Source organism: Cyprinus carpio, chromosome A17 (assembly GCF_018340385.1).
Source record: "Cyprinus carpio isolate SPL01 chromosome A17, ASM1834038v1, whole genome shotgun sequence".
In the NCBI taxonomy this organism is placed as follows: Eukaryota; Metazoa; Chordata; class Actinopteri; order Cypriniformes; family Cyprinidae; genus Cyprinus; species Cyprinus carpio.
In genome coordinates, this window is record NC_056588.1 from 2,628,999 (window position 1) to 2,653,419 (window position 24,421).

Consider the following 24,421-nt stretch of genomic DNA (forward strand, 5'->3'; position numbering starts at 1 on the left):
ATTTTCTATACAACATTCTTGTAAAGTTTAAAGAATTAAATAAGTTAATGATCTGACATGATAAAACTCCAGAAGTCTGTATTTATTTCCTCCCACAAACTTTCCTGAGATCAGACATCCTTGACTTTTTGAAAACAATTACAAGCAGACATTTGTGAAAATCCATCTGAAAACATTCAACGTCGAAAGCCCTGCTTTCATTACCATTCGGAAGCATAAATAAAGGAAGTTGTTCCAGGTCATTTACAACTGAGTTCATCCCCCAGCTTTCTCATTGGATGAAACCGCCTGTCTGACGTCCAATCAGGGATCAGATCTAGTGTGTGGTGGGTTTGGCCACGTTTGCTCGTACTCGGGCCTGGTCCACAGCGTCCAGCAGGTTTTTGGAGTCCATGGCCAGCGTGTGAGCGGCCGCCAGCATCTGTTTCTTACACTCGTCCTTCAGAGACGTGACGGCGTTCTGCTGAGCCAGACGCATCTTACTGATCAGCTCGGCCAGATCCTTATTCAGCAACTTCTGCGTTCCTTCAATCTGACGAGCAGAGAGCAGCCAGAACAACACTTTATACTTTCTAATTTATAGAAATGTCATGAAAGCTTATTTCTGCTATGGAGTATAAATAAATAAATAGATTAATAAGTAACTGAAACTTTTTATCTCACAATTCTTACTGAGAATTATGAAATGTTAACTAATGATTTAACAATTCAGACATTTTTTTCCTCAAAAGTTTTTCTTGTAATTATGAGTTTAAATATTTAGACTAAAAAAAGATTTTTTTAAGATATAAACTCAGAACTGCAAGTTATAAAACAATTCTCAGAAAAAAAGCCAGAATTACGAGATGTTAACTCACAAATAAAAGAAGATTGTTTATATCACACAATTCAGACTTTTCTTGGAATTGCGAGGTAATATCTCACAATTCAGGGTTAATATCTAACAATTAAAAAAAAAAAAAATTCTCAGAATTGTGAGTTTAAATCTCACAATTTAGACATTTATCTCACAATTCTGAGGAAAAAAAAGCCAGAATTATGAGGTTAACTCACAATTGTGAGAAAAAAAAAAAGTCAAAAAAAATTGAAAAGGTAATTGTGACTTTTTATCTCAAAATTCTGACTTTTTATCTCACAATTCAGAATTAATATGATTTTGTATTTCACAGTTTTGTCTTTTTTTCTTAGAACTGCAAATTTATATCTCACAATTCAGACTTTTTATTAGAGTTATGGGATGTTAACTCACAATTGCGCGAAAAAAGTCAAGAATAGAAAATATTTTGAGAATAGAAAAGGTAAACTGAGACTTTTTATTAACATTTAAATTTTTCTCCAAATTCTGATTTTATATCTTATAATTCTGAGTTTATAGAAATTCTCAGAATTGCAAGGAAAAAAAGTCAGAATTGTGAGATAAAAAGTTGCAATTACCTTTTAAATTTTTTGGAAATAATCTTCCATAATATATAGTTCAAAATAGTTAAGAAAATTGGATTGCTTTTCTTAGAATTGCACGATTGTTCTAAGTTTATATTTCGTTTTTTTTTTTTTTTTTAATTCTGAGAAAGACATGTCAGAATTACGAGATGTTAACTCACAATTGCGAGAAAAAAGTCCAACTTGTTTCTGCCATGGAATAGATGAAATAGTCAGAAATGTTAGATAAAAACTCACAATTTATCCTTTTATATTTTTTTAAGATTCTAACTATCTTTGGAAACAATCCTAACTTTTTTTTTTATAATTTATCATGTACTGTATCATTAACATCTCACAATTCGTGAGTATCTATCAATTCTGACTAATTATCTTCTAGTTCTGAGTTTATATCAGAAAATATAGTCAGTTGAAATAACCTTTTCATATTTGGAAATAAGCTTTGATCATTTATAGCTCAAAATAGTGTTTTTGAAATGCTTTACCTCCGTTCTGATGGACTCGTGTAGAGTCGGGAGGATGTCATCCACACTGTTGATCAGACTGCGTAACGTCATTCCCACCGACTGCCAGATGAGACAATAATGACCTTACCGAACACAGAAACATGACTCCAAACATTAAGCATTACGAACTGCTTCAAAGTCGCCCTACCTTCACCACAGTGACGTACTCTGAGGCTGGTAACGTGTTGACATCGTTCTTCAGCTGCACCACGACCTTCACCATCTCCATCACGTTATGATAGACCATGTCATCCGTGCGGTCCAGTTCTGCTGTGGGCGCTGGCTGTGATGGCCAGAACAAGTCTGTGTTAATACATGCAGCAAACCATTGCAATTCATGTTCATGCATGGATTTTACAGATGAAATAATAATCTTTCTTGCATTGTGATTTAAAAACATAGTAATTTTGTGGTGTTTAATTTAAAAAAAAAAAAAAATTAAGAGCTATAATTCAAAGCTACAATAGTACATAAATATTAATAAATACTAACACCGATCAATACATTTTCAGAAATTGAACGTGGTCTGAAATCAGATTTCAGAGCTTCAGCAGTTTTTATTTTTATAGTTTCAGATTTCATTTTAAATGTAGTTAATGCTTTAGTCATTTTGTGCATTACTGTTATTAAATATTTCTATTAAGCTTACATTTTTATTAGTTCTAGTAATTTTAGTATTTCAGTTTAAACTTATTTCAGTTAGTAGCCAAGAGAACATTTCTCTTTCTCTCTTTTTTTTTTTTAAGTTTTTCATCTAATATTTACATTTTATTTTATTTCAGTTGTTTCAATTAACACATTTTTAATATTTAAGTTTAAGTTTTAATTAATGATTACAACACTGTTGCAAGATTAAAAATTTTGCCCAAATTTTGTCAAATAAGAAAGATGAAAGGAACAGTTTAGGAATAGGTGCATCGACGCCAGTGTTGTTATTGTTAACAGAATTTTTAATATAGGTGTAAATGTAGAAATAATTTCAATTATTAAAAGCTAATATCACACCCCGGACTCATTTAGTGTGTTTTTGCCCCTGTGACCCAGTTTCTGTCTCCAGTGTTTGGTTTGATTAATTCCCAGGTGTGTCTAGTTTCTTCCCCATGTGTTCCATGTCCCTGTTAATTTAGTCATTCCACTCAACTGTGTTTCCCCAATTATCCTGTCTTTAAAGGTCCTAGTCTGTTCAATCTGTGTTTATCCGACCACAAGAGTTTAAATAGCATTTGTCTACCCTCTGTTTGTTTTCTGGTTTTTCTCAGTCTCTTTTGTTTCCGTAGTGTTGTCCATGAATCCCCTCCTTTGCCTCGAATTCCACCTCCTCCTGCAGACCAGGTGCGAGAACCGGCGCAAGCAAGCCGTGGACGGTGTGAGTGTGGAGTGGAGCTCCTCCCCCTGCATCGCGGCTGAGGGTGAGCAAAATATGGACCGGCAAAATGAGGAGGTGGATTTTATAGACCGGGACTCTGAACTGGAGGATGACCTACCCCCTCTCCTCTCTCTGATGTCTCCGCTGGTCCCATCCAGCCCTCCTTCATCCGTGGTTTACTCATCCAGCCCTGAGGGGGCTTCCAATTCCCCAGTTAGGCCCAGGATGGGCTCCTGTTCCCCAGTTAGGCCCAGTGTCGGCTCCAGCCCCAGGGCTCGCCCTCAGCCCACCATCATTGCGGTGCAAACTCCACGGGACTGCCATCCTCCAGCGTCAGCGTGGCCGAAGTCTCCCTCACCTCCACCTTCAGCCTCCGAGGCCTGGACTCCATCTCGGCCCATTGACTCGTTGGCTCCACTATGGCTCCTAGCTCCATCCTCTCTGCCGTGGCCCGGCAGTCCACAAGCTCCGCCTGGCTCCCTCGTCCCTCCGGCTCCACATTGGTCTGGCGTCGACCATCCTATGCCTCGAGACTCCACTCCTCTGGCTTTGCCTCGTCCCTCTGGCTCCATCAGGCTCCTTCATCTCCTTGGCTCCACCTCAGTCCTCTGTCACTCTGGCTCCACTGTGGCCTTCCAGTTCCACATCTCCGTGTTGGTTGCCAGAGCCATCAGTTCCGCCTAGGACCTCCGGATCCTCCCCGTCACCCTGGCTCTTTGGCTCTCTGTCTCTGCCTCGGGCTCCTGCTCCGCCACCGTTGCTCAGCCCCCTGGAGTCGGCGGCCATTCCTCCTCCATGGCTCCTCCAACCGTCAGCTCCACCTTGGGCTGTTATGGCTGTGGCCTGGGTCCTGCTGGGCTCCTCCTGCTCCAGGTTCCTCCTGTCTCCTCCCGCTCCGCCACCGTTGCTCAGCCCCCTGGAGTCGGCGGCCATTCCTCCTCCATGGCTCCTCCAACCGTCAGCTCCACCTTGGGCTGTTATGGCTGTGGCCTGGGTCCTGCTGGGCTCCTCCTGCTCCAGGTTCCTCCTGTCTCCTCCCTGGCTCCTCCCTCTGTCGTCTCCTCCCTGGCTTCTTTCTCCGTGGTCTCTGTCTGCTAGACCCCTCCCGGGAGTCCGTCCTCCACCGGAACCTCCTCCCAAGTTCCCACCTACGCCTCCCTCTGTTTATACAGTGCGAGGACGCACCTTCCGGGTGGGGGGAGTAATGTCACACCCCTGGACTCATTTAGTGTGTTTTTTGCCCCGTGACCCAGTTTCTGTCTCCTGTGTTTGGTTTGATTAGTTCCCAGGTGTGTCTAGTTTCTTCCCCATGTGTTCCATGTCCCTGTTAATTTAGTCATTCCACTCAACCGGTATTTCCTCAATTATCCTGTCTTTAAGGGTCCTAGTCTGTTCAATCTGTTTGTCGGGTCTGCAAGTTACATACGTGTGTCTTCCTCCTGTTTCTGTGTTGGATTAATAAATACTCTCTCGATTTATTCTTGACTCGGTGTTCCTTTCAGCAGCGTCTCGTGACAGCTAATTTCAACTTTTAGGAGTATTAGCATTTTAATGGCCTTAATGATAACAGACAGGGAATAAAAGCTGTTTTTATATATTTAGGTTATTTTAATTTAAAGGGGTCTTATTTCATTAATAAAACAGTTTTATTTTATAGCAGTTTTTATATTTTAGAATGTAAGTGAAAATTTAGACTGTTTGCCCTGGCAGTTAGCTGAAATAAAGTAAAATACAAACTAACCTTATTTTATTTCAGTTAATGTTTATATTTAAGTATAAGAATTTTTTTTTTTTTTTTTTTTTTTTTTTTTTTTTTTTTTACTGTAATAACCCTGAACCATGTATGTTGAACTACTTTTTTAAAAAAGTCAGTCAAAAAGCAGTCTCTCTATTATTTACTCCCTTAAGCCATTTTTACTCTCATTTGGTGCCACAGCATACAGCAGCTCAGAGACTGGTTTCATTTCAACTTCACTGAAGTCTCAGGAAAAAAAACCCTTGCTCATCCTCTTTCTACTGAGCCATTATCAAGGTGAGCCCACAAGGTCCAAAGCTCATCAGGTTTTAGTCACAGAGCTCCCAGTAAAACCTCTGCTTTGATTGCTGCCATCTGCTCGTCTGGAAACATCCAAAGGATGGCAGACACCTTTACTGAGCGGCTTCAAAAAGAGATCAGAAGTCTCTGCTGGCATTCAGCCCTTCCCTAACCGCATTAAAACCGCAATTACCTGAGCAGACACCCGTGGGGGCTTCTCTGGAGGAGCATGGGAAGGAGCTGAGAGAAACACAGCAAAACACAAAGTCAAAAGACAGCAGAAGATGGAATATGGACATGATCATAAAGATAGCAATGGCTACTGACTGAAATAAGAAAGATTAAATAGTTCAGGAGTAGGTGCATCAACGCCAGTGTTGTTATTAACTAAAAATGACAAATCATTTCGGTAACTGAAATAAAATAAAATGTCAATATTAGATGAAAAACTTGAATGAAAATTAAAATAAAAATAAAAACATAATATATTATAAAATTATTATTATAATATATATATATATATATATTAATAAAAAATAATAAAATAAGTCAGAGAAATATAGAAATATAAAAAAAATACAAAAGCACATAAAAAAAAACACAAAAATTTTAGATAAGCAGAGAGGAAGTTTTTCAGTATATAACAAATTAAATTTGTTCATCACTCAAAGGAAAAAATTTTTTTTTTTTATTTTTTATTTTTTAATTACATCAGAAAAGCTAGAAATAACAGCATACAGGTTTTAATGATGTAGGTGAGTAAATGATGTTGGGTGAAATATTCCTTTAATTGTGTGTTTTAAAATGAACTCACCTTGGCTTGTCTCATTTCCTGACATCTAAAATAAAGAAAAGGATGTTAATGTTGTTTAATAATAGTGCATAACAGTGGAAGACAAAAGTCACGATGGGATGAACATATAAAAATGAGATTATTTAATATTTCATATATACAGAAGTATTTTACCACTTTAGCCTTTGTGTCGTCATTGGCAAATGGATCCTGAAAGAGAAACAGAGCCTAAGTCTAAAGTCCACATGAAAAGATGAAACCCATTTTACTTTCATAATGTGATGTATTTTAAGACAAACAAGATTATATAAAACAGAAATCCTTAGGGGAAGGAAACATCAGCCAAAAAAAAAAAAAAAGCCATTTCAGTGGAGGAACAAGTCATTACTTTCTGATGAAAGATTAGAAAGGCTAATATAGTCTTTTTCTGAATAACAGAAGCCTGTAAATAAGGTAAATTTGGACTTGATGTTAACTTTAATCTTTTTTTATAGAACGGTCTTTTTAAACACCACTCTGCTGTGCAAACATATTTGTGACTCTGGAGCACAAAACCAGTCTTAAGTCGCTGGGGTATATTTGTAGCAATAGCCAAAAAACATTGTATGGTTCAAAAGTATCAATTTTACTTTTATGCCAAAAATCATTAGGATATTAAGTAAATATCATGTTCCATGAAGATATTTTGTAAATTTCCTACCGTAAATATATTAAAACTTAATTTTTAATATTATTAGTAATATGCATTGCTAAGAATTCATTTGAACAACTTTAAAGGTGATTTTCTCAATATTTTTTTGTACCCTCAGATTCCAGATTTTTAAATGTATCTTGACCAAATATTTGTCCGATCCTAATAAAACCATACATCAATGGAAAGCTTATTTATTCAGCTTTCAGATGAGTTATAAATCTCAATTTCAAAAAATTTACACTTAAGGCTGGTTTTGTGGTCCAGGGTCACATTTGAATTGTTTCTCTGAACTCATAGTAACCTTCCCGGCGAGGATTGCATGCTTCTACGGCTCTGACGAGAGACACATGTTACTGATGACTAACCAGAAGCTTCTCTTCTTTCTCAAGCCACTTGTTGTCCTCCAGCATTTCCTGTTTCTGCCTCCTTAAAGTTTCCTGCACACACTGCCTCTCCATTTCCCACAGCCGCTGAGCGTCTTCCTTACTGTTGGGCTCCAGGAAACCTCGGTCCTTCACAAACAACACACGCATATATCATACCAGAAAATAATACGACCTCATGAATTAAACAGGAGTTTTGCAAGTTTTTAATTTTATGTTTGTCATCATTATGGCCATAAATATGCTGATAGCACTCTTAAAATATATGCATTTACACCCTTACCATCTTTAAAAAAGAAACCAGGCCAAAAGCTTTTGTGGTTATCAATGCACCAAGCAGTAAAATGACTAAAATTAATATAAATTGCAGCTTAATATAAATATTTAATAACAATAACAAAATTACTAAAACTACTGCTAAAAATATTCCTGCATTACAAGCCCAAAATGTAATAAAAAATGCATGTATGGTATTTAATACACATTTTATCAATTGAATAACAGTATATTGACTGTCCCACATTAGTCAAAGCATGCTGTCCCACTTTTGAAACGTCCTTTTCTAAAGTGAGATGACAAAGATTGCTTCAAAATTGCATTTTAACAATATTATTGCAACATTTGATGTACAAATACACCACAAATATAATTTGATAACAGTTTAAGACATTGTTTTATTTATAACATATTTATATCCTTAACATTAATTTAGTCTAAATCCTATCACTGACCTTTGAGTGAACTTCACAAGCGGTACTTCCTGTTTGATTATTTTAATATACACACATTTATGACATAATTTCCAGAAAGTCAAATTACTGTATTTAAATAGCTTGACACCCCTGCTTAAATTCAACTCCAATCATGTTCACTTTAATGTTGTAAAAGAAGAGATTAATGCACTGAAGCTTAGGCGTCCCACATTACACTAGCCCACCCATAATACAAAAATACCAGTTTTACACTACACCAAATTTTGTCAATAACCTGTAGCTCAAAGCACTAGCAACGTCAAGGTCATGGGTTCGATTCCCAGGGAATGTAACTGATATATACCTTGGAATGCATAAATAGAAATGCATATGTAGTGAATTAGAATGTCCTTCCCCCTGAATTATAGCATGCAGCAAATCATGGTACATCTATATTCATGATTTTCTTTCTCAGCCATAAAGAGGTTGCAAAGTAAGTGGCTGACATTCATTCATTGCGAAAGAATCTTTTTTCGTCTATGCCACAAGCTGTTGAGAGTGGTTTCGGCAGGATGTGATGTAAACAAATGGCACTTTGATACTTAAAAAAATAGGAAATACATCAACACAGGAAAGAAAACTGTGCTTGTCAAGCCATCTCAATGGGTAGTTTCTGACAGTGTTTTGAATTGTGTTTGCAATGCATGTTTCATTGGCTTTTTAAAGAATTAGTTCAAGTAATAGTTCACCAAAAAATTAAAATTTGCTGAAAATTGACTCACCGTCACCCATCCAAGATATAGGTGATGTTGTTTCTTCATCAGAACAGATTTGGAGAAAAGTAGCATTTTATCACTTGCTCACCAATGGATGCTCTGCAGTGAATGGGTGCCGTCAGAATGAGAGTCCAAACAGCTGAAAAAAGCATCTCAAGTAATCTACAGCACTCCAGTCCATGAGTTAATGTCTTGTGAAGTGAAAAACTGTGTTTGTAATCATCCATCCTTAAGATATTTCTAACTGCAAACCACTGTTTCTGGCTAAAATATGAGTCCATAATATTACTTCCTCCAGTGAAAAAGTCATCTGGTCTGAATCAAGAGAGAAATATGCACAGATCAAACACCGTTTACAAGCCAAAAGAGCTCTAAACAAATATGTGAGTGGATTTGGATGAGAGAAAACAAGGGATGGACTTTTTTTGTTACTGGTGGAAGTGTTATTATGGAGTATGCACTCAAATTTTGACCAAAAGTGATGGTTTAAAGATAAACACCTTAATGATGGATTTGTTTCTTACAAACATGAATCTTTTGGCTTCACAAGGCATTAACTGATGGACTGGAGTGGTGTGGATTATTGTGATGTTTTTATCAGCTGTTTGGACTCTCATTCTGACGGCACCCATTCACTGCAGAGGATCCACTGGTGAGCAAGTGATGCAATGCTACATTTCTCCAAATCTGATGAAAAATAAACTCATCTACATCTTGGATGCTATGAGGGTGAATAAACTGTCAGCAAATGTAAATTTTTGGGTGAAACACACAGGAGCATGTTTGTTCGCAGTACTGAAGGCAGGTGGCGCTCTTACCCCCATACTGCCACGGCGAGGGGACGGCGGCAGGGTCAGCGTGCAGCCGGACATGAGCACAGAGCGCCAGTCTGGCGGGCTGGCAAGGACTCGTGAACTAAAGCGCAGAGACTCAGGCAGCTGGAAAGTTGGGCGAACAAGCAAGAACACAAACAGAGAAGCACAACTAAACCACACGCTAAAACATATTCACACAATGACACGCATAACATGGCGGTTCTGAGTGCAAATGCAGTGAAGGGGAAGAGGCCAAAGCTGCTGGTGATTGTGTGTGTTGTGATTTGTAGTAGTTAGAAGTGTGAAGCTGCTTCATAGTTTATAGTGATGGTCTACCAATTTTAAATGCATCACCCACTGAGTAAATATATAGCTTCTTCTTTCATTGCACAGGAGACATAATTGAAGTCTCATTTAACCATCAACTTTGTCTCAGAAGTTTCTCTTAATATTCTTTGGTGAAATAGAAATAGACATAAATAAGGTCATAAATGAGATGAAATTGGAGAGCATCTCAGATTGTATAATCTTGGGAGAATTTGATGAGAAAAGTTTGAGCTCATATTAGTTCATCACTACAAAGAGGCTGCATTTTATGCAATTAAAGCAACTACAGACTTAATAGGAGGAAAAATCACCTGGGGATGTAGACGTGGATTGAGAGTGCTGGAACCTGATTGTTTCATTCTTGACGGTTTTCACAAAAGAATGAAGATGAACAGAAAAAGACTGAGAATGATAAATACCAGTACGAGAATACCAGTATAAGAAAAAGAGAGTGAAAAGACAGATACCTTCGGTGGAGCATCAGTAAACGGGGATATATTTATGGAGCGCGTTCTGCCTCTCATCTCCTCCACCTCCACTTCCTTCTCCATATTATGAACATCACTGTGGGGAGCAAACAGAAACAGTTAATGTTACAGTTTGTATATATTTCATTGTTATTATTATTTTTCACGTTTTTTTTTTTTTTATGTTTACCATCATCTACCTTTTTATTTTTATATTTATTATATTTTTATATATAGAAGTTTTGTATTTTTTTATTATTATTGACATTTTCTATATTAATTTTAAATTTTTATTTTATTTTTTAAATAATTCTTTTTTTTATTATTTACATTTTAATTTCTTTTAAATATAAAATTTCACCACAATGTGAATCATTTCAATTAGTTTTTAGTATTTTTACATTTAATTGTTTAGAATTTTTCATTTATTTTATTATTACTTTTATTCTTATTTAATACAATTTTAATGTGTATTACATTTTTACATTTTTAATATTAATTTATATTAATTTTACATTTAGATTTTTTTAATCAGTCAGTTTGTATTGTTATTATTATTTGCATGTTTATATTCTTTACTATTTTTATTATTTACATTTTTTATTTAATTTGTATATATTTTTTTGTTTGATTAGAATTGACATTTTTATTGCTTTTAATTTTAATATTATTTTTAATTTTTAATTCATCAATATTAATTTTTCCCCCTTACTTTCCACTTACAGTATTAGTAAAGATCATAATTTGGTTTTTAATGATGAGTTTCTGATGAGTCAATAGGCGCCGTTGATGTGTACATGTGGGTCTAAATTTGTGTAAATACAGAAGAAGCTTTAACGGTTTAGTTAATAATAAATGCTCTATTTTGGGATGGGGTTAGCGCTCTGTTTTGAGCTCTGAAATGCATGCATATGACTCCTTTAAGGGTTCAAACCGACAACCTGACTAGAGCAGTAGTGACGTACCTCAGCTTGCACACGAGCTCTGCGAAGCTGGGTCTCTCGCGGGGGCTGTAGGCCCAGCAGCGAGTCATGAGGGAGTAGAGGGTCGGCGGGCACTGCTCAGGTTTGGGCAGACGGACACCCTGCTCCAGCTGGTTTATCACATCCTTGTTCTCCAGCCAGAAGAACGGCTGCTGACCTCCACTCATGATCTCCCACATGCACACAGCTGAAAGGAGAAGCACAGGAAACCGCCAAGAATCAGGAACCAGAAATGAGTCTTCTGAACTGCTTTGGACGTTCATTGCAAAACTTCAAGACGCAAGGCATTGTGAAAGATAGGGTTGTTCAGCACTGAATCAACAAGAATGATAACAGGAGATAGGAATTTACACCATGATGACGGCTTGAAAAATCCTCACGATTGAATTAATCGTTTGCCTAATGTGGTCAAAACAGTGATTCAGCTTTGAAAAGACAGCATTGCGCTTTGTAGAAGTGACATAACACGTCATGCATGTTTAAACGCATTAATCTCACCACGTCATGATTCAAAGTCACTAACCGAACATCCAGACATCACTCGCCGAGGTAAAGCGTCTGAAGTTGATGGACTCTGGCGCCATCCATTTGATAGGTAATCGACTCACAGAGGCTAGAGAGAAAACAAACAGTGTCATTTGACAGCATTAGGCACAAGAAACGCGATATTAGACTTAAACTGCATGATAAGTTTAAACAGACTAGTCAGCCTTAGTCTTGCCTTTGTAATACTCTTCCTCTTCTATGTATCGGGACAAGCCGAAGTCTCCCAGCTTCACACAGTCTGGTTTGGCGACCAGCACGTTTCTCACAGCAATGTCCCTGATGGAAAAACACTGAACTGAATAACTTGATCATGTGCACCACTAAAATAGGTTCTGTTCAGCCACACGTATGAGATACAGATGATTCACATATCAACAAGGATATGTGAAGACACCAACAAGCAAATGCGGTTTAATTTTTAATGCATCTGCGAGTTGTATTAGGGCAAGGCATAATTTGTATACAGTATGGCATGTGCATATTTTGGGGTCAATATGATTTTTTATTTAACTATATTAGTATTTTTTTTATTCAGCAAAGACACATTAAATTGATTAAAAGTGACAGTAAAGACATTTTTAATGTGATAAAAGATTTCTTTTTCAAAGAAATGCTATTCTATTGAAAATAAAAAAAGAGTTTGGTCTCCACAAAAATATGAAGCAGCACAACTGTTTTCAGCATTGACATTAATAAGAAATATTTCTCGAGCAGCAAATCAGCATATTAGAATGATTTCTGAAGGATCATGTGACACTGAAGACTGGAGTAATGATGCTAAAAATTCCATTTTGATTCACGAGAATAAATTACAATATATCCACATAGAAAACAGTTATTCAGATTTTAGTAATATTTCACAATTTTGTAGTTTTTACTGTATTTTATCATATATATGCAATCTTGTTGAGCGCAAGAGACGTCTCAAAAAACTATATAGCTAAATATCTCTCATTAAAAAGTGAAAGTGATATGCAAAAAATTTAGCTATGAAATCTGCAAAACAAAGGCATCAGTCGCTTTAATCCAAAAATATCTAAAATGCTATTAAACAACATATAATTTGTGATGTAGTTGATATGCTCATGACAGACAACAGAATTCTTCTGTCATTATGTGCAGCTATTATTACACATTGTTAGTGAACAAGTAAAAGGCTCTATAATTTAGATTATTATTCAGAATATAAATTTCTCTGCAGGAACACAACTGCCCATAGCTGAAGAAACACTAGACGTACAAAGTTAGTTAAGGATTTAAAGTATATATTGTTTTGATTATTGTTGAATGATATTTGTATTTATTTATTTTTACCTGTCAAACTGACATCAGCTAATCTTTTACCCATAAGAGCTGCTTAAAACTGAGACAAATTTAGTTAAGTGAAAAGTCAAGAGGAAGAGATGTTTATAAGCAGCGCAGTTTCTTCATACTTTAAAACCATAACCAACCGAGACCAAATGCCCAGAATCTCAAACCAAATAGGTAATGATTATTCACAAAAACTGCATGAACTGTTTAAGCAAAGACACACTGAATCTGGTCAGAAGATGTATTGATGTACCTGTGGACCATGTTAACACCCTCTAGGTAAGCAAGAGCTTTACTGATCTGAAGACAGTACAGGATCATCGTGACAGTGCTTAATTTGTGCTTGTTCTCCATCAGGTAAATTCCTAGCTGAAGAAACACAGAGAAACCAGAATGATAATAAAGTCTGATTAACAATATTGCATAATGTACTAATGTAAGTCAGATTTAATCCTTATTGTGACATGGGCAACAGTGATTGTTAAAGGAATAGTTCACCCAAAAACCAAAATCCCCTGAAAAATTTAAGTACATGAGTTTGTTTCTTCATAGGAACAGATTTGGAGAAATGTAGCATTGCATCACTTGCTCACTAATGGATGCTCTGCAGTGAATGGGTGCCGTCAGAATGAGAGTCCAAACAGCTGATAAAAACATCACAATAATCCACACCACTCCAGTCCATCAGTTAATATATTCTGAAGCCAAAAGCTGCTTTTTTTATTTTTTAACTTCAAACCGTTGCTTTTGTCCTCAATCCATAACACTGCTTTCTCCAGAGATAAAGTTATCTCATCTGAATCAGTAGAGAAATATGCATAGATCAAACACTGTTTACATGCGAAAACAGTTCAAAACAAATATGTTGATATGAGGGGACAACTGAAGATGGACTTTTTCATTGGACAAAGCGTTATTATGGATTATATACTCTAATTTTGTCAGAAGTGGAGGTTTAAAGTTAAAATGCATTAACATGCACTTTAACTGATGGACTGGAGTAGTGTGGATTATTGTGGTGTTTTTATCAGATGTTTGGACTCTCATTCTGACGGCACCCATTCACTGCAGAGGATCCATTTGTGAGCAAGTGATGTAATGCTACATTTCTCCAAATCTGTTCCTATGAGGAAACAAACTCATCTACATCTTGGATTGACTTTGTTTAATAGACAAAAAAAATCCTGATCTTAATTCTTCAGTAGTTTTGTCTGATTTTCTTTGCTACCACACTTGAATATGAACAAGGCTCTGACAATCATGAAATCATTGATATGAAATGATAAAAATCGCACCTCTCCAAACTGGTAAAGCTCCATGACAATCCACACGGGATCCTCTTCAATAATTCCAATGAGCCTCACGATGTGCGGATGGTCCAGTTTCTTCATGATCACTGCATGAAAACAATGACTTTTATCATTCTATTCAGGCATCTGTCCGATTCTATGGGGAAGATGAATCATCTTACAAGCTTCACTCATGAACTTCTCCTTCACATCAGCTGAGCAGTCCTTGCATGTCTTTACAGCCACGTTCACTCGCTCTCCCCTGGATAAAGACACAAGATGCATGAGCTTTCTGTCCTGAAAGCTGCACTTGAATATGTTTCCAGTGATTTCTTCTAAATCCTTATGATCCATATCGCTGAATATTTGGGCCTGTAGGTGTGCACTAACCTTGCTTTTATAGATCCCATCATGCACCTCACCAAAGAAACCTTCACCCAGAATCCGTCCGAGGACAATGTCTTTTCGTGAGATGCTAAATTTAGATGCTGGAAAACAAGGGATTGAGGTCAAAATGTCAAATAAATAAAGAAATGACAACTAATCTATCGCTTTAAAATATTATTTGGTTCTTACTTTGAACTGGTGAATATTCTGGTATCTCTGCATAAATATCTGAACCTGTGAAAAATTCATATAGTGAACAAAAGAATGATATATCGAATAATCTGTCTTTTATAAAATGGTGTATGTTATATATACTATAAGCTATATATATTTTGCTTTACGTACTTTTGCTTTCCCTCTCAGATCTGGTGTTTTCCATACTGCTTTGCAATATGAGATTAGAAAGGGTCAGTAAGAGAGAACCATTTCAATAATCAAATATATATAAATAAATTATACTCATATATTATATTTATTAATTCTATACATTATATATGCTGAAAATTCAGTGTTGCATCACAGGAATAAATTACATTTTAACATTTATTAAATTAAAAAACAATTATCTTAAATTTTAATAATTTTTCACAATACTACTCTATTTTTGATCAAATAAATGCAAATTTGGTGAGCATAAAATACTCAAAAAAAACCCATAAAAAAATCTAAATCATTCCAAAACTTCTGACAGGTAGTGTATAAGTTTTAATATATACAAAAGAATAAATGTATAGTGCTGTCAAACGATTAATCGCGATTAATCGCATCCAAAATAAAAGTTTTTGTTTACATAATATATGAGTGTGTGCTGTGTATATTTATTATATATATATATATAACTACTCACACATACAGAATATATTTTGAAAATATTTACATGTATATACATTTATATATTTATGTTATTATATTTTATATTATAGATAAATATATTTAATATATAAACAGCATATTTTTCTTAAATATATACATGCATGTGTTTGTATTTATATATACATAATAAATATACATAGTACACACACATATATCATGTAAACAAATTGTTTTATTAACTATTATCGCAATTAATCATTTGACAGCACTAGTATATATACACATGAATACCTACTGTGTATAAAAGAACAGAGTACAGAAAAAGCAAAACACCTGCTCACCTGTTAGGTAAAGGAGGTAGAGAGATTCTAGATTCTCTGTCTGGTAAACATAAGCGATAGTTTGTTATTCATATGGTGGCAAACACAGTGCACACTACTTTATGTGTTTCTACACTATTAAGGGTCACACACTTATTAGGTAAGTCAGAAACTGTTTAGGCAGAGGAACTGCTTGAATTGGTTTCATTAGTGAATACTAATTTAAGATACATGATAATGTTGGTTTCATTACCTGGTATTGCAAAATAAGAAAACCCACAAACCTTTGTGCCGTACTATTAAAGTCGCCTCATTTCCATGCTGCAAACGACAATAGCCATCAATTAAATCCATCATGTTCTCGGCGATGGCCAGAGAGGCTGTGCTGATGGACAAAGGCTGAAAATGACCAGAGAGAGATCAAAGTTTTTAACATGCATATTTAAACTCTTCTTAAGAAAAGGTAAACTGATGTTATACAGTAGTCAAGCATTCATCTCAAGAAGATACATGTAGATGCATTTACCTGATTAGCCCCTTCTATATCTATATGTAGCAGTGTCTTCCCGTCATTCTGAGGCATGCATTTAATGCTTCGTATTTGCACAAATTTGGCGAGACAGACCGGCTAATGAGGACATATCAAAAAAACATACACATATTTTTATATATATATATATATATATATATATATATATATATATATATATATATATATATATATATATATTAGGGCTGTCAAATGATTAATCACGATTAATCGCATCCAAAATAAAAGTTTTGTTTACATAATATATGTGCTTATACTGTGTATGTTTATTATGTATATATAAATACACACACATGCATGTATATATTTAAGAAGAATATGTTATGTTTATATATTAAATATATTTATATATAATATAAAATATAAGAATATAAATATATAAATGTATATACATGTAAATATTTTCTAAATATATAATTTATGTGTGTGTATTTATATATACATAATAAATATACCCTGTACACATACATATATTATGTAAACAAAACTTTTATTTTGGATGTGATTAATCGTTATTAATCATTTGACAGTCCTAATATATATATATATATATATATATATATATATATATATATATATATATATATATATATATATATATATATATATATTATATATATATATATATATATATAATATATATAATATATAATTTTTATTTATATATATATAACTCAAACTGGTTTTATTTCAGCAACACTGAACACAAATGGTTGTTGAAACAAGAAATATCTAGTAAATTTCACAATTAATTACAAAGAAACAGCCAATAACACATAAAACTAAACATGAAATTTTGAAGTTGAAAGATATTTTGCTGAAGAAAAAGTATTCCCTTATAATGCATACTCCAATAAGCTTAGTTTAACTTGATGTACCAAAATAACTAACACTAAAACTGAAATAAAATGAATAGATACAATATAGGCGTATTAAAAAAACACACACACAAAATAAAAACTTAAATTAAAATGAAAATAGAAGATATAAAAATAAAAACGAATTTAAAACATTAGTATCCCAATGACACTAAAATAACACCGACGCTTGATCAAAAACAGATATTAATAAAAAAACGTCCGATAAATGTGTGTTTGGAGCACTCTATTTCTCACCAAAGACTACGTTGGTAGATTAAAAAAAATGTTCCATTGTGGTTAACTGACAAATAGAAGTGGTTACTCTCGCTTTAATTTGAGTGTGTGTTTTCAGAGAACAGGTCAAGTGGTGGGTTAAACATACATGAGTGGATGTTCTTCTTACCACAGAGCTTTTGTCTGTACGTTGCCGAATACCTTTGGGCCCGATCACCAGATCCACAGATACACTCCATCCTTGCTGAAGAAGAACAGACAGTTACACTGAGCAACAATTGCAGATTTACACAACAACTGTTGCTTGATGAACATCTGTAGTACACACTTAAACCACATTCATATCAATGACATGCACTAGATAACAAAATAGCAAAGCAACATGCCGCAGAAAGATAACACATGCACAAATTTCAAGTAAAACACTTTGTAAAAGACATTTATTAGGTTTTAGATAATGGAAAATAAACAGACATAGTTCTGAAAATGAAGACGAAAAGTACTGCACTGACTTCAAAGTCACTGCAAAAGTGAAGTTTTTGCAGGATTTAATTGCTAATGAGATTTGCTTGAAAACTGTTATCTAATGCAATGACTTTCACACATTTGTATACATGCCCACGGTTTCTAAAGACATTTTGGGGCCACTGAATTTATCCATCCACCCACAACTACTTCTCACACTACTTCAGATGGAATAGTTCACCAATAATTGAAAATGCATGGGTGCCGTCAGAATGAGAGTCCAAACAGCTGATAAAAACATCACAATAATCCAGCACTAATCCACACCACTCCAGTCCATCAGTTGTCTTGTGAAGCAAAAAGGTGCGTGTTTGTATGAAACAAATCCATCAAGGCAAACTTAATTCATCTCTTCCAGTCAACATACAAGTCCATAATCCATAATAATGCCTCCTAGAGTGAAAAAGTCCATCTCCTGTTTTTCCTCTTACTGATATATTTTTTATTCAAACTGTTTTGACTTGTAAATGGTGCTTGAAATGTGCATATTTCTCTCCTGATTCAGATGAAATGACATCTTCACTGGGGTATTATAGAGTGTTTTTTTTTTTTTTTTTTTTTTTTTTTTTTTTACAAACATGCAGCTTTTGGCTTCATAAGACATTAATTGATGGACTGGAGTGGTGTGGGTTATTGTGATGTTTTTATCAGCTGTTTGGACTCTCATTCTGACGGCACCCATTCACTGCAGAGCATCCATTTGTGAGCAAGCGATGGAATGCTACATTCCTCAAAATAGAAACAAACTCATCTACATCTTTGATGGCTTGAGTGTAAGTACGTACATTTTCAGCAAATTTCCATTTCTGTTTGAACTATTCAAAAACATAACAAATAAAAAAATACCATATGTGCATCTTACCACCAGCTCACACGGAAAAACCTCTTCATCATAACTGGAAAAAACAGATAATGTCTCAAAGAACTTGTTGATGCACTGCTCCTCCTTCAGCAACGCATACTGCTGGAACGTTTGCTGGATCATTTTCCTCAGCTGCTTCGGCTGTTTCATACCAGACATACAGTATATGAACAATATTTCATCCAGTGGTGTTAAGTATTTGAGTAAATGTAATTAGTTACTGTCCTTGAGTATATTTTTTGGCTACTTTGTAGTTTTCTTTATGTGAATGCGAGTGCATTAGCATTTCTCTGTTAAATTCAGATATTCTAAGACTTTTACTCAAGTCGGTTTGTAATCGGTGACTTGTAATGGAGTCGTTTTCACTGTACTTTTACTCAAGTATGGTTTTCAGGTACTCTTTACACCTGTGATTTCACTATTATTAATCATAAATCACAAACGCTTTTAGTGTGTATTTGCTGCCTTATTCTCACAGAAGTCAAGATAATGTTTTCACCTTCATACTGTCGATTAATTCTTGAGGAAAGAACAAATCCAGACCAACATCTTTCCTGAAAGGAGCAGAAATGCCATCAATGCATTGTGCATATTCTTGGGTAAAACTATCTAAAGCATAATACAAACTACTTACTCCAGCAGCTCAAAGTTAGATTTTTTCTCCAGGCCGCTGGCATTCATGTCTTTATAAAACCTCCTGTCAGAATAGAAAAAAATTAAAGGCATGTAAAATGTGAACATATATTTTTTTTGTAGCATTCTGTCTATTACATACATACATGTTGTCTTTTACTATTACTTGGTTTAAATTTACATCTTTTGTTATGCATTTTTTGTGTACTACCTATTTAATCATCTTTTATTATCATTATATAGTAGGTTTCCCCTTTAAAGGAACAGTTCACCCAAAAATAAAAAAATACTGAAAATGTACTCATCCTCAGGTCATCAAAGATGTAGATGAGTTTGTTTCTTCATCAGATTTGGAGAAATGTAGCATTCCATCACTTGCTCACTAACTGATCCTCTGCAGTGAATGGGTGCCGTCAGAATGAGAGTCCAAACAAGTAATCCACACCACTCAAGCCCATCAATTAATGTCTTGTGAAGCCAAAAGCTACTCATTATTGATTATTGTGATGTTTTTATCAGCTGTTTGGACTCTCATTCTGACGGCACCCATTCACTGCAGAGGTTCCACTGGTGAGCAAGTGATGCAATGCTACATTTCTCCAAATCTGATGAAGAAACAAACTTTTCAGCAAATGCATTTTGAGTGCATTTCTTGTAAGGTGCTATACAAATAAGTGTTATTATTATTATTATCATTATTATGAATTTTCTCAGTTCATCTGTATTAACATACCTGATCTCCAGACAGCCCAACTGCAGCGCCATCCCGTCACTAACTCTCCTCGCACTGTGCTGCATGTAGTCACTGCGAACCTGCATAACAGCAGCAGTAACACACCTTCATTCGCCTTTTTAGATGTGCAAACCACCATCAACACTTCAGCGCTACATCAAACACCCATAATGCCTGTGACTCATGTTTCCTTCACTATTCTGTGTGCCTTCTCAGGATATGGAGTGGTAACTGTGAAGAAACACTCCCCATGTGACAGGTACCGACCTGCTGGTAGAAGTAGAGCATTGTAGTTTTGTCATCCTTTAACTTCTCCAGGAAATCAGGAGGAATGTAACGGATCCTCAAGTCATATCTGATTGTGACGGCAGAACAAAAACAAGATTAGGAACATATACAAAAACTGATTTCCAGCACTGTAAGAACCCAAAACACATGAACATATATATGTATCATAATTATATTTATATGATTTATTGGTCAAAAATTACAATACTTGTTAAAATATTTTTAGAGAGAGAGAGAGAGAGAGAGAGAGAGAGAGGATTGTTAGAGAAATCTCGTCCTCGCTATGGTTAGCAAAACCCACAAACACATACGACAAAATATTTATTCTGGGCAAACTATATCTCAAATATGATATTTTCTAAATGAAAAGTCTATGGCTATCGTCAACTGTTTATTTACTAAACGGTTTCATTTTGAAAATATAATATTTGAGATATAGCTTGCCCAGAAGAAATATTTTGTCATATGTGTGTTTATGGGTTTTGTTAATATCATCTTTTGAGCTCAACAAAAGAAAGAAACTCATATAAGTTTGCAAAAACTTGAGGGTAAGTAAATGTTGACAGAATTTTAATTTTTGTGTAAATTATTTTATTTATACCTAAATATATTTTATTTATGCCTAAATATATTACAAAATGTACTTGAAGCGGCAAGAAAATGCATTACCTGTGTTAAAATTAATTTGGTGTAAATACAAAATGTATTTTTTTAATATATTTGGACGATATACACTATTACTAACTAAGAAACCAGTTTCCTCAACTATATTAAGCAGCACAACTGTTTTTAACACTGATAATAACAATAAATGTTTCTTAAACAGCAAATCAGCATGTTAGAATGATTTCTGAAGGGTCATGTGACACTGAAGACTAAAGTAATGATGCTGAAAATTCAGCTTTGATCACTGAAATAAATTAAATTTTAAAATATATTCAAATAGAAAACAGTTATTTTAAATTGTCACAATATCTTCAGTAAACACAGCCCTGGTGAGCAGAAAAGACTTCTTTCAAAAAGCTTACAGATTCCAAACTTTTGAACGGTAGTGTAAATATATTTAGATTCGAAATATAATAAGAATGGCCAATGTTAAACATAATGAAATATATACATAATGCAAATATATTTCTGCAAATATAGTTTGAAATCTATATTTTGAGTGTGTGTGTGTGTGTGTGTGTGCGTGTGTGTGGACTTTGGATGGGTCAAATGCAGAGCACAAATTCTGAGTATGGGTCACCATACTTGGCTGTATGTCACGGCACTTTCACTGTCACTTTATAAAAAATTTTTTTTTTTGCCATATGAGACACACACCTCCACTCCGCCTCGACATGCTGCTGTTCATATTTCTGCTCCACTTCTGCTACGGTGAGGTTTGGGTGCAGCCAGTGAACCTCGTCTGATTTGAGGTGTTTGAGCAGCAGACCATAGCATTCAAAGAACTTGATGTTAGGACCGAGTCGCCCGCTGTCCAGGATGGACTGAGTAATTCTCTGCACAATGAAAACATCATTCAAATCAAACATTTAAACATTTGTGGATTTATTTCACCCAAAAAAAAAAAAAATAAGAAAGAAGAAATTATATGTTTAAGCCTATATTTTTTTAGAGCTTTTTTTTGCATTATTTTCATTTCATTTATCATTGTCATGAAAGGAATGTCAAACTAATGAAAGAAAATATTTTTTTTTGCATTATGACATTTAGATTTTATTTAACATTCATCAGGAAGTAAATGAAAAAAAAAATCATGCAAAAAATCGTAACGCTCAACATGATGCTAGTGGGCATGATAACAGGAGTTTCATATTGCATTCATGATTGATGTGTAAAAATGCATGTTAATCTTCTCACCCTGATATTCCAGGAACTTTCACATTTGACCAGTTTGAAGTTCTTGCCCAGGTTGGCGCTGTTGCTAATGAAGCACACTTTGAGGATTTTCACCGGCCCCCTGCATTGATTCTCGGCGGACACCAGTGGTGGACCGGGGGGAGGCGGTTTCCATGACAACGTACTGGTGTCACCCGACATCTCTACATAGGCTGTCATGAGATGGATCTGCTCAACTGACTATCAGCTGTGTGATGAGACGGAGGAGAAATAATCCATTCAAGTTCAGGCAGGAGCCAAAGGAAATCAATGAGTGACTCAATCATTAACTATGAGATGAAAATTTGTGAATTTAAAAGATGAATCCTTTTATTCTAATGTCCTGATATATCCTAATCAAAGTCAAAGAACAGAATCTGGGAACATTTTTAAAACAAAGGAATGTTACGATTTACAACTAAAACTAATTTTAATGCTCATCAGACTCTAACATAAATGTAATACTACTACTACTACTAATAATAATAATAATAATAATAATAATGTGGGATGCATTATTATTATTATTATTATTAATGCTTTAGCATTAAAATTAGAATTAAAGAATTATAATTAAAATGGTATAAATCCAAGAATCTGACGCTAAGTCTTAAAAACAGCTTAAATGTAGTTTTGTTGAAGATGTTAAAACAAATAAAAAATGTATGAAGGAAAAAAAAAACAATAAATTACTATTACTTTCACTATTGTTATTATTATTATTAAATTATAATTATATTAAATTGATAATTATTAGAATTATATAAACCCTTGAACTACTCTGACAGCAAGTTTTTCTTAAAAACAGCTTAAAACAAATAAAAGTTATGAATTAAATAAATTGATGATGATGATAATAATAATACTCTAAATTTAATTATTATTATTATTATAGCCTGTTGACCATTACATTTTTTTTGAATTATTAAAAAATGATTAGAATTATACGGTGAGCATAACTGTTTTGAGAACAGCTTCAATGTAGTTTTATTTGAAACATTCAGTGCTTATATCTATTCTAAAATAGCATTCTGTTACATTTACATTCTATTACAGACAGCAGTAGTAAAAACACATGACGTTCGTGACCAAACACACTAGATTTCAACATGTCAGCACACGAGAGGCTAATGCAACATCCTACCTGGACATGTCCCATCTCTGATGTGTGAACCAGTTTACTCCTGTGTTACCGTATGATCTCCGAGTCACAGGACAGAGAACCTGACAGGCCAAAATATTGATGAGATTCACAAAAAATGTTGTCAAGCACACGCAATGGCCTTTTTCAGTATACCAAAGAAAATAGGAAGTGAACTGTAGCTTTGTTAAGCTTCACTGAGAGACTTCTACTAGAAAATTTAGATTTTTACACTATCAACTACCTTAACTTTATGTCTCTTAAACTCATCAAATTCATCTACCACAACTTTGGTTTCCTGTCATGTGGTTTCAGGTTCAGAGATGTTGAAGTGTTGGAAATTGCGAGGTGTTAAACATTCAAGCTTTGCCATGATAAAAACTGCTGTATACAGTACTTTTAATAGAAGTGTTGTTGAAAGTTTCTTTTTAAAGGAAATGCACTGTTTTAATCCTGAGCATTGCTTTATTATTAAACTACTAAAACGGTAGTCAAATGGCAAAACATTGTGACCATGCTTTTAAGGCATCAGCTCAATATTCATGAATCATGATAACAACGATCACCCCACAACATCCATACAAACGCTCATCACCTGATCAGACATGCCTCATATTTTTAACTCTTTTTGCCCACACGACCATTAAAATAAAGTCAAATGAAAAAAGCAAAAAAATCTAATGATACTTGCAACACATCAGCATCTACTGAACTTCCTTTTTAATGTAACACTGTGTCTTCATGGTTTAAAATGGTCAGAATATCTAACTG

General features: G+C 34.7%; 1 protein-coding gene across 3 annotated transcripts in view; it reads right to left on the minus strand.

Annotated features, from left to right (window-relative positions):
* Positions 1–61: 61 nt before the first annotated feature.
* ptk2ba (protein tyrosine kinase 2 beta, a) overlaps positions 62–24,421 on the minus strand; it is a 24,540-nt gene continuing 180 nt past the window's right edge. The window contains exons 2-32 of one of the 3 annotated variants that reach the window (XM_042773502.1): positions 23,654–23,733; positions 22,492–22,717; positions 21,952–22,130; positions 20,608–20,695; positions 20,341–20,420; positions 19,609–19,671; positions 19,474–19,528; positions 18,975–19,115; positions 17,757–17,831; positions 16,470–16,571; positions 16,228–16,342; positions 15,965–16,004; positions 15,156–15,190; positions 15,000–15,044; positions 14,814–14,911; positions 14,606–14,687; positions 14,430–14,530; positions 13,388–13,503; positions 11,999–12,099; positions 11,801–11,890; positions 11,260–11,464; positions 10,295–10,391; positions 10,139–10,195; positions 9,504–9,623; positions 7,200–7,346; positions 6,315–6,350; positions 6,162–6,186; positions 5,541–5,587; positions 2,095–2,229; positions 1,926–2,006; positions 62–532 (exon numbers count right to left, since the gene is read on the minus strand). In XM_042773502.1, coding sequence (XP_042629436.1) covers positions 317–532; positions 1,926–2,006; positions 2,095–2,229; positions 5,541–5,587; positions 6,162–6,186; positions 6,315–6,350; positions 7,200–7,346; positions 9,504–9,623; positions 10,139–10,195; positions 10,295–10,391; positions 11,260–11,464; positions 11,801–11,890; positions 11,999–12,099; positions 13,388–13,503; positions 14,430–14,530; positions 14,606–14,687; positions 14,814–14,911; positions 15,000–15,044; positions 15,156–15,190; positions 15,965–16,004; positions 16,228–16,342; positions 16,470–16,571; positions 17,757–17,831; positions 18,975–19,115; positions 19,474–19,528; positions 19,609–19,671; positions 20,341–20,420; positions 20,608–20,695; positions 21,952–22,130; positions 22,492–22,689 — 2,970 coding nt within the window. In that variant the 5' untranslated portion in view covers positions 22,690–22,717; positions 23,654–23,733 and the 3' untranslated portion in view covers positions 62–316. Of the gene's footprint in view, positions 533–1,925; positions 2,007–2,094; positions 2,250–5,540; positions 5,588–6,161; positions 6,187–6,314; positions 6,351–7,199; positions 7,347–9,503; positions 9,624–10,138; positions 10,196–10,294; positions 10,392–11,259; positions 11,465–11,800; positions 11,891–11,998; positions 12,100–13,387; positions 13,504–14,429; positions 14,531–14,605; positions 14,688–14,813; positions 14,912–14,999; positions 15,045–15,155; positions 15,191–15,964; positions 16,005–16,227; positions 16,343–16,469; positions 16,572–17,756; positions 17,832–18,974; positions 19,116–19,473; positions 19,529–19,608; positions 19,672–20,340; positions 20,421–20,607; positions 20,696–21,951; positions 22,131–22,491; positions 22,718–23,653; positions 23,734–24,421 lie in introns of those variants that run through there. The other 2 variants (XM_042773503.1, XR_006162095.1) reach the window with 2 other exon arrangements.